Source organism: Neophocaena asiaeorientalis, unplaced genomic scaffold (genome assembly GCF_003031525.2).
Source record: "Neophocaena asiaeorientalis asiaeorientalis breed wild unplaced genomic scaffold, Neophocaena_asiaeorientalis_V1.1 scaffold82, whole genome shotgun sequence".
NCBI lineage: Eukaryota > Metazoa > Chordata > Mammalia > Artiodactyla > Phocoenidae > Neophocaena > Neophocaena asiaeorientalis.
The window spans coordinates 8,178,842-8,196,222 of NW_020173068.1; the positions used below are offsets into that span (position 1 = coordinate 8,178,842).

The 17,381-nt window shown below is 42.3% G+C and overlaps 1 protein-coding gene across 3 annotated transcripts in view; it reads right to left on the reverse strand.

Annotated features, from left to right (window-relative positions):
* The window catches only part of NDRG3 (NDRG family member 3), a 77,494-nt gene that overhangs the window by 21,628 nt on the left and 38,485 nt on the right, over nt 1-17,381 (reverse strand). For all 3 annotated transcript variants that reach the window (XM_024743162.1, XM_024743165.1, XM_024743163.1), the window contains 6 exons: nt 11,909-12,014; nt 10,342-10,462; nt 8,449-8,511; nt 7,323-7,383; nt 6,188-6,274; nt 4,378-4,434 (listed from right to left, as the gene is read on the reverse strand). In XM_024743162.1, the coding sequence (XP_024598930.1) occupies nt 4,378-4,434; nt 6,188-6,274; nt 7,323-7,383; nt 8,449-8,511; nt 10,342-10,462; nt 11,909-12,014 (495 nt within the window). The remainder of the gene's footprint in view (nt 1-4,377; nt 4,435-6,187; nt 6,275-7,322; nt 7,384-8,448; nt 8,512-10,341; nt 10,463-11,908; nt 12,015-17,381) is intronic.

A 17,381-nucleotide genomic window follows, 5' to 3' on the forward strand; every position in this document is an offset into this window, starting at 1 on the left:
CAAGGTATCAGGAATTCTCGTAGAAAAGCTGTAGCTGCACCCTAGGCCCAGGTTCTCCCCCATCCGGCTGCAGCTTCTGGAGCTTCTGCAGCTGTTCAGACCTTATTTTAGACAAATGTCTCCCTCATCTGGTGAGTGGCTCTATGGACCAGTTACGGCCCTCACCCTCTGGCAGGTTTTTTCACTCCTGGCCGGTTGTACTTTCTGTGGAAACCTTACCTTCCTTGAAGAGGCATGACTCTCATGCTTGGTGGGGGTGGGCCCAACTAAGTCATTAGTTCCCTGAGTGTCCACATGCACTCTGCCTAGGAGTAGCTGCTGGTTTCCACCAGCTACTTTTGGACACCTGAGAGTCCTCTTTCACCTCTTTGAGAAGTAAGCAGCCTTCTACTAGTTAACAATATTTTATGTTAAATTTTCTCAACTCGAAGTGTGTGGTTTCTGTCTCCTGACTGGACCCTGGAAACAGCCCACAGGATGGAGAAAGTGTGACCTAAAGACTGCTGAGATGAGTGTCACCAGGCCTTCTGTGTGGCAAGCCCTGATTCTTGGGCTAAATTTTTTTTTTTTTTTAATTTATTTTTGGCTGTGTTGGGTCTTCGTTGCTGTGCGCGGGCTTTCTCTAGTTGCGGCAAGCGGGGGCTACTCTTCATTGCAGTGTGGGGGCTTCTCATTGTGGTGGCTTCTCTTGTTGCAGAGCACCGGCTCTAGGTGCGTGGGCTCAGTAGTTGTAGAACACAGGCTTAGCTGCTCCGAGGCATGTGGGATCTTCGCAGACCAGGGCTCAAACCCATGTCCCCTGCATTGGCAGGCAGATTCTTAACCACTGCGCCACCAGGGAAGTCTTAAATTTTTTTTAAAAAGGAAAGGAAGTGCCTTCCTGCCACTATCACCTTGTAGTGTCCCCCCAGTGGTCCTTACTTAAAAATTCTAACACTGTCACTTGGTAAAGGGGAAATGTACAGAAAAAGAAATCTGTCATGGCTCAGCTCTGAATAACATTTATATGCTAGTGTAAATGCTGGAAATTGATCTAAACCAAATTACATTATATTGGGAGGATAGAGCAGTGGAAAACACAAACATGTGTCATGGGGTCGGTGTGTATATGTATATGAGAGAAATCATCTTTCATAATGGAATGCCAACAGATAATGCCCACAAATGAAAAATCAACAAGTGGAAATATATGCATATTTAGAGACATGGAAGCATATATCCAAAAAGACACATATAAAAATGTTCATAGGAGACTTCCCTGGTGGTGCAGTGGGTAAGACTGTGCTCCCAATGCAGGGGGCCTGGGTTTGATCCCTGGTCAGGGAACTAGATCCCACATGCATGTCGCAACTAAGAGTTTGCATGCCACAACGAAGGAGCCCGCCTGCCACAACTAAGACCCAGTGCAACCAAATAAATAAATATTAAAAAAAAAAAAGAATGTTCATAGAAGCTTTATTTATAATAGTAAAACAGGGCTTCCCTGGTGGCCCAGCGGATAAGAATCTGTCTGCCAATGCAGGTGACACAGGTTCGATCCCTGGTCCAAGATCCCACATGCCGCGGAGCAACTAAGCCCGTGTGCCACAACTACTGAGCCTGCGCTCTAGAGCCCGCAAGCCACAATTACTGAGCCCTCGTGCCACAACTACTGAAGCCCACGTGCCTAGAGCCCATGCTCTAAGAAGAGAAGCCACCACAGTGAGAAAGCCACGCATCGCAATGAATAGTAGCCCCTGCTCGCCCCAACTACAGAAAGCCCACGTGCAGCAATGAAGACCCAACACAGCCAAAAATAAATAAATAAAATTAAAAAAATAATAATAAATAAATATAATAGTAAAACAAAAACAGAAGATTGGAAACAACCCAAATGTTCATAGGAACATTCATTGTATATAACAATGGACTGCTACACAGAATAAAAGAATGAACTACTGATACATAGAATGACATGGCTGAATCTCAAAGACTATATACCGAGTAAAAGAAGCCGGACCCAGAAGAGTGTACACTGTAATTACGTTTATATAAAGTTTAAGAACAGGCAAGATAATGTATAGAGGTGACAGAATAGTGAATACCTTGTTTGGGGAGGGGGATTATAGCGATTAGGAAAGGGCATGAGGGAAACTTATGGGGATGATGGAAATGTTCTGTATCTTGATTTGGTGGTGGTTACAAAGGAGTATATGTATGTAATATAAAAGGTCACTGAGATGCACTTATGATTTGTGTCCTTTACTATATGCAAGTAAATAATTAAAGAGGCAAACCCCAAAAGAATCAGCTAAAAGAATTAATCTAAGAAGAAGGAAATAGGGTGAGTGGCAGATTCTTTGTAATAAGCCCTGCAGAACTTCTCTACTCTAAAATATGTATGAATTTGTACCTTTGATAAAATAAAATCTCAATGAAAGAAAAAAACTATGGGCTCTGGAGTTAGCTTGACCTGGATTCAAACCACTTGCTATCTGGACAATGGCGGCAAGTTATGCTGCCTCTCTGGCCCTTAGTTCCTCCATTTTAAAGTAAGTCTAATAGAACCACATGAAAAATAACTGATTTTGTACCTAAAAGTACTGGTCAAAGTGCTTTACAGAGAATGAGTACTCAGTAAATGCTAATTTTTTCCCCACCAACCATTTTCCTTCAGTACAGAGACGACAGCTGAGCCCGCATTACTCCTATTTATATTGTTTTCATCTCCCCAACTCCAGATACCTCACAGCTCTCCAAACTCATTACTCATTTATTCCTTCTTCATAGGTCATCTGTGATGTTGTGATTTATAATAAGAAATATGTGTCTGGGGCTTCCCTGGTGGCGCAGTTGTTGAGAGTCCACCTGCTGATGCAGGGGACACAGGTTCGTGCCCCGGTCTGGGAAGATCCCACATGCCACGGAGCGGCTGGGCCCGTGAGCCATGGCCGCTGAGCCTGCACGTCCAGAGCCTATGCTCTGCAACGGGAGAGGCCACAACAGTGAGAGGCCCACGTACCACAAAAAAAAAAAAGGGCCACAACAGGGAGGGCGCCCGCTCCCCAAAAAAAAAAAAAAAAAAAAAAAGAAAGAAATATGTGTCTGGTCTTCATCCACTCCTGGCACAGAGCTCCTAAAATGCTTGGAATTTCCAAACTGATGAGATTGATAAAGGTATCTTTTTTTGTTGATGACGTGATTTTAGGAAAGCCCCTAAGTAACTTCTAGGTGGAACCAGCCCCTGTGAGCAGAGGGTGGGAACTTTCAATCCCACCCAGTCCCCACCTCCGGGGAGGGGAGAGGAGCTGGCCATTGAATTGATTGCCACATAATCATGCCTCTGTAATGAAGCCTCCATAAAACCCCAAAAGGACGGGAGTGGCAGAGCTTCCGGGTTGGTGAAGGCGTGGAGGTTCTGGGAGACTGGTGCACCCTAGAGGGCATGGGAGCTCCGTGCCCCTTTCCATATGACTTGCCCTATGCACCTCTTTCATCTGGCTGTTCCTGAGTCATATGTCCTTTTATAATAAACCCGTAATCTAGTAAGTACAATGTTTCTCTGAGTTCTGCTGAGCCACTCCAGCAAATTAACTGAACCCAAGGAGGGGGCCGTTGGAATCTCTGGTCTATATAGCTGGTTGGTCAGAAGCACAGGTGACAACCTGGAGTGGCAACTGGTGGCTGAAGTGGGGGAAGCGGGAGCAGTGGTGGTGGCCTGGTGGTTAGGGCCGAGCCCTCATCTTCTGGATCTGACCTATCTCCAGGTAGACAGTGAAATCATTGAGCTGAACTGCAGGACACCCAGCTGGTGTCTGAGAATTGTTTGGTGGTGTAGGAGAAAACACACATTGTAATTGGTGTAAGACTTCTGTTATCCAACTCACTTTCTCTCTGAAAAGAGGACTGGGATCCCCTCTTTCACGTAACAATTATCCATATAATTGTCATTTCCTCCGTGGACTTGTTTCCTCACCAGTAAGAAATGGGGTTTGAACAAGATAATCTCTAAGGTTCTTTCAGCACTGACATTCTTGGTTTCTTTTTCTCTGAAACTTCTATTTCTGTAAAGCCCTTCCCTCATTTGGCTCCAGAGATGCTTGGTGACGCACATGATGTTGTCAAACATGCACAGATGGCATCTGCTCACAGGGAACAGGTGGGCGGTGGGGGCTGCCTTCTCTCCTCTCTCCAAATGCCAAGAGCCACGTGGCACTGAGTTCATGCCTCTCCCCTAAGACTGGCCTTTGCTGGGCCACGTGCATCTCACACGGCACTGAAAGTGGTAACCCACTGGGATCAGGTGAGTTCTGGGGCACCCCTTCTTTCCTGAGGTGAGTAAGACTTTGCACACAAGCCAGTAAACACACCCCTCTCCTGGCTGGCACAGGCACTTACCTGCCCAAAGTGATGAGCCAAAATTATGTCCACAACATTGGTTGTCAAGCCCGAGAGCTAGAAAGATAAAAACTTCATGTCAAGGGAGTTAGCATGGGTAAAAATGTATCAAGCTGCCCACTTCACTGGTGCACTTTCTTGTATATATGTTATCCTTCAACAAATAAACAACACAACTCAGTGTCACACATTTTCATGAGTTGGTGGTCCCAGGAAACCCGAGAACAAGAAACAAGTCAGAAAAAAAAGAAAAGTTTTCCTTCCAGGGTAATAATGTAGCCTGCTTTGAAATAGGTGGCTAGAAGAAATGCTGCCATTGCTTCTTGGAAAACGTGGGACCGAGAACTCACAGCTATTAGCTGCTTCATTCCTGCCTGTATTTCTGCAGTTACACTGGGTTTACAGTTAATAAGGAACGACTTACAACTACTCCCAAGCCATCCAAAAGAAAAAACGATTTTTTTCTTTCTTTTAGTTTTGCTATCTTCATTTCAAGTAGTGGGAGGAAACTGCTATGTTTACAGAATGTTCTTGCATTTTGAACATTTTTCTCCTAATTTTTCCCATTTCAAAACTATGCACATCACAGTCTAATAAATGCATCAATCTGTGTAAATCTACAGACTGTTAGTCTATTTTCAGAAAAATTTCCATCTCAAATTATGTTGCTGATTCCCTTAAGCCTTCCTTCTTTGTTGCTTTTATGCTCAATTCCTACTGCTGACTTGGATCAGAGGTGAAGTACTGAGTTGGGGGTGGAGATGGACAAGAGGAAATCAGGGGGACAGATGTGGATATGGGTGGAGCAGGGTCATGTAGTCCCAGAAAGATTAAGGAAGAAAGAAGCCCAGAAATCTTCACATGGGTTATCAGTGATCCACAGGTTATACATTAAAGATAATAAGGATTAATAACCTATTTCATTTCATGTTTAATACTCATAAGGTCATTCTACAGCTTTATAAGAATTTTTACGAGGTTGTATCATGTTATGAAGAGTGTTCAGGTAAGTTTTAATGTACCCACATCCTAGATGGGAATTAAAACAAATTTTAAATAAGTCAGGTTGTAAGAAAGAATTTCCATAGCATCTGGCAATAGCACTGTTAATATATTTCATCCAAAGCTAGGAAATACATCATTTCTCCAGAAGTTAAATGTGGGGAGGAATGGATAAACTTTTTAGAATCTGGTCTGCTGGCAGGCGGAATAGTTTAATATTTCAAAGTAACTATGAAAGTAATACATGTTTCTCATAGAAAATTAGGAAAACATAGAATACATAAAATAAAAATAAGAATCATCTGTAATGCTACCAGCCAAAGATGTAACTACCCGTAGCAAATTATTTTCCTTATAAATGCATATACATATTTAACAAAATTTTATTATTTGTTTTTTTAAACATGAGAATTTTCACATTTCCTTAAATAACCAAAAAAACCCCGTAAGTTTTTGGTTGCATAGTATTCCATCTGTGACTGAGACTCACAGACAATGATGAATCAAAGAAGCAAGATACACAAGAATATATATTCTATTATTCCAAGGATACGAAGTTTAAGAATATATAAAACCAATCTATGGTGGTAGAAGTCAGAATAACAGTTACTTCTGGGAAAGGGAGGAAGTATTAAGCACAGAGCTGGAAATATTCTGTATATTGACTAAGTGGTGATTACATGTGTAAACATTCATCAAGCTGTATACTTAAAACTTCTTGCCCTTGACTGTATGAATGAAAAAATAAAAACCAGATAAGCCATTTTGAGAAGGGACCAAGAGATGAGCCAATGGACACTGGTCTTACTTTGGAAGCTGCCCAGTCAATCCAGCCTTTGGCACAAGGGTCAACGTTAATGAGCACGAGACCTTCCACGAGCTCTGGGTGACTGAGCTGAAACAAGACAAAGACAACAGTCAAGAGCCCCACTCTCAGCTTCTTCTAAAAATACTGCAGCATGGTTAGTCACCTCTTACAAGGCCTCAATGCCTCAGATTTGAAAGTAAGAAAGATCAGAGAGGTGCTAGGGAGGATATTTAGAAAAGTAGCTCTATAAATCTAGCTTAGCATCTGGAAAACCAGCTTCCTAAACTACCATCACATGATCTCGCCTGGCAAAGATCTACAGGGGAGACGGTTTTTATTTCCACAGGAGAGGACGGCACCTGGTACCTCTACAGTTGTTTAGCTCATGGTGGGTCTCCCCTGCTGGGGCAGTGCCCTTGGGACTACAGGGCATAAGGGGCTACTGAGGCTTAGACTGGCTATTTCACACTCATACACCTTGTCCCCAGTAGCAACTTCTTAAGTTTTTTTCTAAAACCACATGAATAGGTGATACCACCCTCCAGAAGACTGCCCTTCACCCAGGAGGCATTTGGGAAAGAGTTCCTTAAATAAAAATCAATAAGAACATTTCTATGTAAGCTAAAAACTTTCCAGCTTACTTTTCCCCCTCCGATTATGCTCACTATAGAAAATTTGATAAACAGAGAAATTATAAAAAGCAGAAAATAAAATCTCATATTATCTAACCACACAACATCAATCTGTTAGTATTTTCATGTTTTCTTTCAGTTCTTTCCTATGCCTATGACAAACTTTATGTGCATCTGTATTCTAACCTTTTTGTTAAGGTTGTGGTGTATGTGAATTGCATATCATTACAAGCTCTTCTTACAAAATTTTAATGGTTGTAAGAAATTCCACCGTAAGTATTCTCTGAGAATTATTTTTATTGATGATATCTTGCCCTCATTTGTTATTCTTCAGGTGCTTTAAGTACAAAGCAAGGCCTTATACAAACCTGTATCTGTTGACAGAATTTATAGAAAAACTGACATAAGATCCCACAACAGTTGCTTGTCATTTAACACAGCAGTAAGAGCTGTGACCTAGGCAGTGCCTCAAGGGTGTTGAGACTAATCCTCCATGTACTTACTGCAAATCTGCTGAGGATGTAAGCTCCAGCTCCAACTCCAACCCCAATGATGCTTTTCAGACTGTGAATGGGACACACCAACAATTGATAGGGTTAACTCATTTGGAGGTAGGATGGCATAATGAAAAGAATGCACTTGGGTTCAAATCTGGCTCTGATGCTTACTGGATGCAGAATTTGGTCAGGTTTCTTTAACTTCCTGAGCCTGGGTTCCCTACCTATAAAACAAGAATATGACCACCTACTTCTAAGTTGATTTTACGGATTAAATGAAATATGACTAAAACCTGGGAGTCATCCTTGACAGCTCACTCTCCTAATACCTCCACATCCAACACATCAGCAAATCTACCTTCAAAGTATTTCCATCTGCCTGCTCCTACTCCACTCCATCCCCTGGGCAGTATCCAGTACCAAGCTATCATTATCACTTACTTGCCTGATTGTTCTAACAGTTTAACTGGTCCCTTGCTTTTTCTCTTTTACCCCTCTCTAAACCATTCTCTCCACAGCTGGAGTAATTTCTTTTTAAAAATGTAAATTCTTTTACAGATGAGCAATTTACATATCTAGAGTGATCATTTTAAAAGACTAAATTGGATAGCACTTAAAACCCTTCGGTGTTTTTTGTCTTTTGAATAAAATCCCAAATTCTTACCTGATCTGTGAGACCTGTGCAATCTGGTCCTTGTCTACTTCTCAGATTTCACCCTGTGCCTTTCTCCCACTTGCTCACTTGGCTCAGGCCTTTTGGACATATTCCTTCTGTCTGGAATCCTCTTGTCCTGGCTCTCTGTTTAGGTAACTCCTTTTTATCCTCCAGGTCTCAATCTAAAGGACTCCTTCTTAGAGAGGCAATCCTCCATTAGCCTTATCTATGTACACCCTGCCCTTATCCTCTATCACAACATCCCCACTGACTTCTTCTATGGCACTTAAGTTGTGACTATTTGTTTGCTTCCTTGTTGTCAATTATCTCCCACACCAAAATGTAAGCTCCACGCTCCACGAGGGTAGTGACGATACTGTTTTGCTCATCGTCATATCCCCCAGATCAGACACATAGTAGAAAGTGCGAAAAAACAAAAAAAAAAAACCATGCGAAAGAACTGCAGAATGAACTTACTTTAAGTGGGTGAGAACAGGAGGCAGCATTTCGGCCAGCTCATCCATTGTCGGATACTGGTACCTGAAATCCAGAAGGATACCTCCTTACATACATTAGAAGGTACTCACAGTTCCCAATCACCAGAACAGCTAAAAAAGTACAGGGTTCTTAGATAAAAGCATTCCCTTTACCAAAGGCTCAAAGGAGGTGATGTAGTACCCGGAAATGACTGTGGCATGTTGTGTGACTCTCTACAACTGCCACACTAAGAGGAAAGTAAAAAACAAACAAAAAAACTCCTACGTGTTTCTATAACCTGAAGAGCAATCTCTGGGACGAGAGGAAGCCATTTGAAAAGAACAGGTAATACGGTTCTCTCCAGGGTGTTTCCAAACCCCTAATAACCACTTCATTTGGGGTTCAGGCTCAGTAAACTTCCAGCAGTAAGAGTCAACCTACTGCTCCTGGTCTGCTGCTTAAGTTTAGGCAGCTAAGTGCAAAAGTAAACAAAGCTTTACTGGGCCCAGGCACAGTCGCAAATCCTGGGCTGCTCATCATAGAGGCTGACTTGTTTTACTTAGGCCTAGAATAACCCGGTTACTTTATTATTTGCTTTTGAATTTGGTTCATGATCTAAGCCACTGGATCCTAAGATGGTCAGGCAAGCCCAAAACTGACTCAGACCAAGAATCCAAGAGAAGTAGGAAGTGTCCATAGAAATTACAGCATCAAAGATGGAAGGGATCTTCAGACAACCCCCTACATATGGGGCAGGATCTGCTCTACGTTTGACAGGGAAGTCAGCCTGCCTCTGCTTGAAACACTTCAAGCACTGGAGTGCTCTTGAGCCATTTGTACGTAAAACAGAAAAAAGGAACTGGATCTAAATCTTGTTCGATATAAACTGGTCACTGGCCAATTTGTGTTTAAGGGACAGAATAGCTTGGACATAGTCAATAACATAGATTCTGGAGCCAGAATGCCTGGGTTAAAATCCCAGCTCTATTACTTATTTGTTATGTAAGCTTGGCCAAGGTACTTAATATCTCTGGGCCTTAATATCCTCCCCTGTACAATGGGAATAACAGTAAACCTATCCCATAGGGTTGTAAGGATTAAGTGAGTTAATAAATGTAAAGTATGCAATGCAGCGTCAAGAATACTGTTTGAGTACTAGGTAAGTGTTAGCTATGATTCTAACACTGCAATGGTCCATTTCACAGCAGTCACTGGCAAAGGCAGCTCTGGAGATGAGTAAAGGGAGAGGGGAAGAATTAGCATTCCACCGCTTGTGCTTTCATTCCTCCTCCAAGGTCTCCTCAATAATTATGCTGTCCAGGGAAGAGTCAGGGAGACCGTGGCTCCACCATGCAAAGCAGGCTTAGGATGAGGCTGAGAGCTCCATGTCCATGTCCAGTTAAATGCACCTCTAGCTGACAGGGCAGCTCCTCCAAATAAATGGTTATACTGATATTCAAATTCCTGTCACCAGACTGAAGGTAAGGGTGGGGAGGTGCTCCCAGGAAGCTCAGAGGGACCTGAGTTTGGGCCTAGGTAGTTTGGAGTTTCAGGGAGGGACACAAAAATGACAGATTTAAAATAGATGAGGAAGGAGACAGTTAAAAGACAGTGAGAAGTGGGTGTTCCAGACACTAATGCCTTGTGATTGGCTCCCATTCATGGAGGGCCATTCCTGGATATGGGAAAACATGCAGTTTTCGTGACTAGACTGTACGTGACAGTCCTCTCAGAACAAGGAGAGAAAATCTGCAGATGGTCGGTTGACAAGTATAACCTGTAGGCTGTGCTAAAACCAGCTTGGAGGGAAGCACATGGCTACTGCTCCCGCTGGAGCTTAGCCGTTTGCTCTCTGAGTGCGTGTCTTCCAGAAGGTCTTGCTTGTGGTCTTACCCAGCTGGGAAAGAGGGTGCACCTTCCTGCTGGCCTGGGGCATCAACATGACAGACAGCAAAGTGCTGGGTGATCTCCTGCATATCCTCAAAGTTAAAGAATGCATTGAAACAGGATTTATCTGCAAGAGCAAAACACTCGTAAGTCACAAGCTCTCCGTTTCTCCCCAATTTTCCTCTACTCAATCAATTCCACATCATCGTCCTCTTTCACCCCCTTTTAATCACTGTTTCACTAAAGTGAAGTGTCTGGCTGACTACCAGCCATCTTAACAACTTGAAAAGGATAACTAATCCTCAATTCTACAGAATGTCTACAAAGAGGAAACCAATCCTGGTGTTTCACAAGACAATCTTACACCCATAATACTGTCATTTTTCATGCATCTTATTCCCCTACCTAACAGAGAGATACTGACCGTATCCCAAGAACCCAGCTAAAGTGAGTATCTTAGGCTGCTTACATTCACCATGTGGAAGACTGTGTCTCTTGACAACATTGCTGGGGTGCAGGGAGGGGTTTCTGCTTCAATTTCTACCCTGTTGGTGGAACTGCTTAAATTCCTTCTCATGCTAAAGAGGCAACAAAAGCTCCAGCACTAGACTGTAACTTCAAATGCAGGCCACCTCTGAAAGCCAGAGGAGCGTGCAAGGAAAGACATGTACGTAGACTCTGTATGCCTGGGGCTAGGGCCAGAATCTTATATTACCATCTAGAGAAGTCCATTTAAAGTCACTCATATGCTAACACATATATATGGAATCTAAAAAAAAAAAAAATTGTTACGAAGAACCTAGGGTCAGGACGGGAATAAAGACGCAGACCTACTAGAGAATGGACTTGAGGACATGGGGAGGGGGAAGGGTAAGCTGGAACAACGTGAGAGAGTGGCATGGACATATATACACTACCAAATGTAAAATCGATGGCTAGTGGGAAGCAGCCTCATAGCACAGGGAGATCAGCTCGGTGCTTTGTGACCACCTAGAGGGGTGGGATAGAGGGAGATGCAAGAGGGAAGAGATATGGGGATATATGTATACATCTAGCTGATTCACTTTGTTATAAAGCAGAAACTAACACACCATTGTAAAGCAATTATACTCCAATAAAGATGTTAAAAATTAATTAAAGTCACTCATGACAGGCTATAATAAGAATACTTTTACTAATTTATTGAAGAGCTCACAACAAAGTTAAGTTCAAGCTCTGAATTTTCTAACCCGAAAATTTGGTTTATGAAAAAAACCAAAGCACAGATTGTTTTTTAAAAAAACCTGATTTTAGTTCTACTTTCTTAACCAGTTCATCATATAATCTTCAGTCCTTTAGCAGATATGACACAAAGTGAGATATAATCCCAGTATCCCCCAAAACGCATTCAACTGCATACTTCCCAGGAACTTTAATTCTGCCATTAACATGTAGCAATGAGGAGGGAAGCTTAACGTATAGAGGAGAAAACCTATGGTTTATCAGAATACTGGGGTTTCTTGTGTGTTTTAAAAAAATATACAAAGATTATGTATTACAATAAAATAGGGAAGGTATAAAATCAAATACATACGATTGAGGCCAATGTCATGGTATGTCAGAATAACTGGTCTGTTTCCCTTCGGTAGGCCTCTTATAGTGACGTGGACCATACCGTGAGTTGTTTCTATATCATGTTCCTGTAACAAGAGAACATAAAGGTCTCAGCAAGGGCAGAATAGACTTCCCAGGTTACTGAAGTTTCACAATACCCAGTTCACTGCTGCTTCCCACTAGCTGGGGCAGGACACATCATAGCTGAATTATAAGCCAACTAGACGGATGCTATATCATACAGAATATTCCTACTTTTTAATTCCTTTCTGATAAACAAACAAACTAAGGAAAAATATACCTTATCTACAAAGTTCACTTTCTTAAGTGGGGGAAGCCAGGGATCTGCTGAGAATATATTCGCAACTGGCTATGGCAAGGAGATCAGCAAGTTGAGTGAGGAGCCAGGTAAAACCTGGGGAAAGGAAAGTTAAGGAAGCAGAAGATGTGAAGAAGCTGCTGGGTAAAAAGGCAGAGGCTTCAGAGCCTCTAAATGCATGTCCAACAACTGATCATTTCAACAGCACCTATGGGTGTATCTGCCTAGAATCTCTCCCCTTCCCTGGGAGCTGCCCTTCTGTGTCATCCATACAGTACAGGAGTGGCTCTTGGCCGCCTTGTCTGTAGACTATAACCTTATGGCCATGGCTCACTGGAGTCACGTGGGCATTTGGTCCATGCTAGGTCAGCATCCTTCCCTGAGAATCTGTAATTGGGACTAAGAGATTCCATCCTCAGCTTGGTTCTTCTCTTGAAAAGAGAAGTAAACTTGCGAGCTTACAGTAGGCATTTCTACCACTTTAATTCCTGGTTCCGGTTGTGTGTGCTGTTAAGTTCTGAGACATCCCTGGATTGCCTCTGGTTTAAGCTATTTGGGTGGGTTTGTTCCCTGCATCCTAAAGGGTCCTAACCAAGGCAATGAGTAAAATTTAAGATGCAGCCAGAGCAGAGCTCAGGAACTGAATAAAGCTAGAACAAGATGAAATCAGAGCTACTGGGACCAGCACTAAGAGTGGTTGGGTAGAAAAGAAAGAGACTCTAGAAAAAGTAACTGAGATTTATTCTAGTCTTCTTCAACATCTATATTTCTTAAAAATGAATTATCACACCTAGCCTAGTGAATTTTTGCTGACAAAGTCCGTACCTATCTCAGGAAGTGTTACAGTAGCTGAGACAAAATAACTCTGTCAATAAGAATCGCAACAAAGGCAAAGCACTTCCAACTTAATTTCTTACCTAATAGTGAACCTCATCAGAGCCTTGGTTCCTTCTCTCATGTGGGGCACAGAACAATCTTACACTAATTGAACGTCAGTATATCTCAAATCATGGGCTGCAAGCTAGAGCAGGTATCTCTCTAGTAAATCTAACCACAAGTGATTCAATATTTCTGCTGTCCTCTATTACTGCTTGCTACATCCTCTTCAAAGGCTTGAAAAGGGGGAATAAGAAATGAAGGAGAAAAAAAAAAAAAAGAAATGAAGGAGAGAATCAGGCACTGTGAACTGGCTATGAAATAAAGTACAGGGTTTGGATGGGAGGAATATAAAGACATAAATTCCTGTTGCTGTATGAATATTTCTCACGTGGTAATGTCACTTATTGAGGACCCTCCTCCACCACCATCATCAGGCTCATTCCCTAAACAACTACGTATCTAGTGAAGCCCTACTACCAGACCCTGGACTGAGCTCTGGGCACAAAACAGTGAACAAGAGAGATGTGATCCATGCTCTCACGGAGATTACGTTCTACATAGGGAGGCTGACAATAAACACACAAACCAACCAACCCATAACAATAGCCTGTGATCAGAGCTGTGAAAGAAATAAATAGGATGCTGTGATGGAAAATTGAAGAGGAAGACATTAACTCTGTTAGCAGTCAGGAAAGTACAAATTAAATTCAATGAGATGCAATTTCATACATACCAGAATGGCAAAAATTTTTAAGTCAGATAATGCCAAGTGTTGGCCAAGATGTAGAGAAATAAGAACTTTCATACACTATTGGTAGGCATGTAACCTGGAACGACTACTCTGGAGAAAAATTTGGTAATTTCTAGTAAAGTTAAAAGATGTCTACCCTACAGCAATTTTACTTTTAGGGATAATCTAAAGCGATTCTCAAACACACTCACACACAAAAGATATGTGCAGATATATATACATATACACTGAGGCCTTATTTATAATGTCAAAAAATTGAAAGTAGTCTAATTAGTCATCAGTAAGGAAACTGACAAATTATGACATTCATATAATGAGATGCAGACAAAAATGAATGAACTAGAACTATAAGCCTTAATACACAGAGAAAATCTTGAAAAACCAACGCTGAGTAGAAATGCAGAAGGATCTGTATATATGACTTACGTATGTAGATAGTTTTAAAAAGCAACACTATACAGACTGTACATGTTTACATATATATATATATATATATATATATATATATACATATATATATATTAAATATTTATTTATTTAGTTGCACCGGCTCTTAGTTGTGGCAATGCAAACTCTTAGTTGCGGCATGCATGTGGGATCTAGTTCCCTGACCAGGGATCGAACCCAGGCCCCTGCATTGGGAGCTCGGAATCTTAAACACCGTACCAGCAGGGAAGTCCCTACATACATATATTTAAAGTATAAAAACTTGGAGAAGGAATGTACACTAAAGTTAGGACTTGATTCCTTCTGGGAGGTGATATATTCCGAAAATGAACTTAAGGAGTCTTCGATCTCTCTCACGTTACACTTCTTGAGAGAAAGAAAGAGCAAAGAGGGAGACAGGGAGAAACCAGCCCCTGCCAGATGAGTGACAATACAGGAGAACCCAAATTGAAGAGAATGCGCAACCATCTGTCATCCTGACAGTCAAGTTGCTGGAGCCTTCCTGTGTCATATCTAAGCCTTCAGGAGAGTCTTGCATAAATATCCTGGCTTGGTCTCAGCTGTGATATGGAGAACTGAGGAAAAAAAACAACTTACACTTTGGCCCTAGGGTTAGCAGGACCTCCTAAGACCTGGTAATTGATGGGGATAGTGTGTGCAGGAAAAGGGAGGGTGCCAAGTGGAGGGAGGGGGATAGTGAGCTGTCAGGGAAGTTCAGAAGGATGATGAAAAGGGAGATAAAACAGATGGGGCGAGAGAGAACACATTTAAAAAACAGACGAGGCGGGCTTCCCTGGTGGCGCAGTGGTTGAGAATCTGCCTGCTAATGCAGGGGACACGGGTTCAAGCGCTGGTCTGGGAAGATCCCACATGCTGCGGAGCAACTAGGCCCGTGAGCCACAACTACTGAGCCTGCATGTCTGGAGCCTGTGCTCCACAACAAGAGAGGCTGTGACAGTGAGAGGCCCACGCACCGCGATGAAGAGCAGACCCCGCTCACCGCAACTAGAGAAAGCCCACACACAGAAACGAAGACCCAACACAGCCAATAAATAAATAAATAAATAATAAAAATTAAGGAATTCCTTAAAAAAAAGCAGATGAGGCAACAGGGCAAAGTCACTACTTTGTCATCATTTCATAATCTGGATGAAATTCAGAGTTAAAATTGGCTTACAAAATTTCAACTTTTTAGGGAGATCTTAGCCCCTACCTCCCCATAATACGCCCTCAAATTGTGTAGTGACCAAAGTATCAAAAGGCCAAGAGTCCTGGGCCCTATCTGTCAATCCTGTTGCCCTATTTGGAGCAACCCTTGGCTGTCAGTATCTCTTATGGTTTCTCTTCATTTTCAAAGTAATACAAAAAGAAAGGAGACACTCACATCCATGTGGATTTGTAAATATATCCTTTGTGACCTTATATGTGAATGGCTTGAACAGGTCTCTATCTGGAGATGAGTGTGCAGAGACCTTGGCTATGGAGCTGATTCAGTGGTCAGGGCACTCCAGGGGTGATGCTGCTGCCACCCTTCTGCTTTAGCCAACTATCAGCTGCTGCAAAGGCTGTTTCTCCAGTTACCTCACCCTTCACCCCAGCATTCTAGAGGGTATGACTGCACAGTGAAACTGTCCAATAGGCTCTGGTCATAGATCTTTCCCAGCACTCTCTGATTACTTACCACCTCCAAGACTATGCACTTTTAAAACATGATCCTTTATTCTCCAGGATTATAAAACCACCTGAAATCGTATCGGTCCACAACATACTTCTCCATCTTAGACTGCCTCTCCCTCTTAATCAAAGATGTAGTTGAGAGATTAGGATATTACCATTAATTGATAATAATCAGTGTTCACCTTTTTTTCTGAGTCCTTTTCCTTCTGCTAAATGTGCAATCACCAGAGTTATCACGCAATCTGACTTGTCATACCTCTCTGAACGTAGTTAAATTTTAATCACGTCACGTCTATTAGTGCTTCTTCCTCTCCCTGGCCAGTCTGAAACAGTTTAGGTAAACTTGTAGGACAACATACTCTTGGAAATGTCAACATTCTTTATTAGTATGAGTTTTATTCTGTTTCTAATAAGCAGGCTACTGTATGAGCCTTGGGCATAGTTTCTGTTATTTATTACATAGGAAATTTTAATATAATGCCCCCACTGTCTTACCCCTGTGTGGTGGTATAAAGTTCATTTGCACGACTTCATTTAATCCCATAGTAAAAGAATCTGCCTCCACAATTACTCAGCCTTTCTGCCTATGAGTAAATCATATTTTCCTTCTTTAAGTTCTATAATACATTCTCCCTGACTCTAGCCTCAGCTCTCTCCCCTCTCACCTCTTAGATCTTTCAGCCTGGTTAAATCACTATTCTTTGAGACATCAACTTTTACTTTTCAACTACCCACACGCTCAGACTTCCTACAAATCATGCTCTTCATTTGAAAGCTTCTTCTGCAGTATGTCAACATAAAATCTATCTTTTCCTATATGTCTTTTTTTTTTGTTTTTTTTTTTTGTTTGTGTTTGTTTTTGTTTGTTTGTTTTTTTTTGTTTTTTGTGGTACGTGGGCCTCTCACTGCTGTGGCCTCTCCCGTTGCGGAGCACAGGCTCTGGACGCACAGGCTCAGCGGCCATGGCTCACGGGCCCAGCTGCTCCGCAGCATGTGGGATCTTCCCGGACCGGGTCATGAACCCGTGTCCCCTGCATCGGCAGGCGGACTCTCAACCACTGCGCCACCAGGGAAGCCCTCCTATATGTCTTTTTAAAGCCAACTTCAGTATCTTCTTCACACAGCCTTAGCTAACAATGAGGAGAAAAAGAGTGAATGACTATTTAACCCACATGCAACAGAACACCTTCAGAACATGGACTCTCTAGTCCAGGTAGGAAGGGGTCCAGGTTTGGCCAGTTCAGACACCCCACTCTCTGGCCACAGTGAGAAGTCCAGGGATATGCATGTGACCCACACACACGTGTCCCATACTAAGCCAATAAGACTCCTCCCCTAGCCTTTTTTTTTTTTTTTTTTTTTTTTTTTATACGCGGGCCC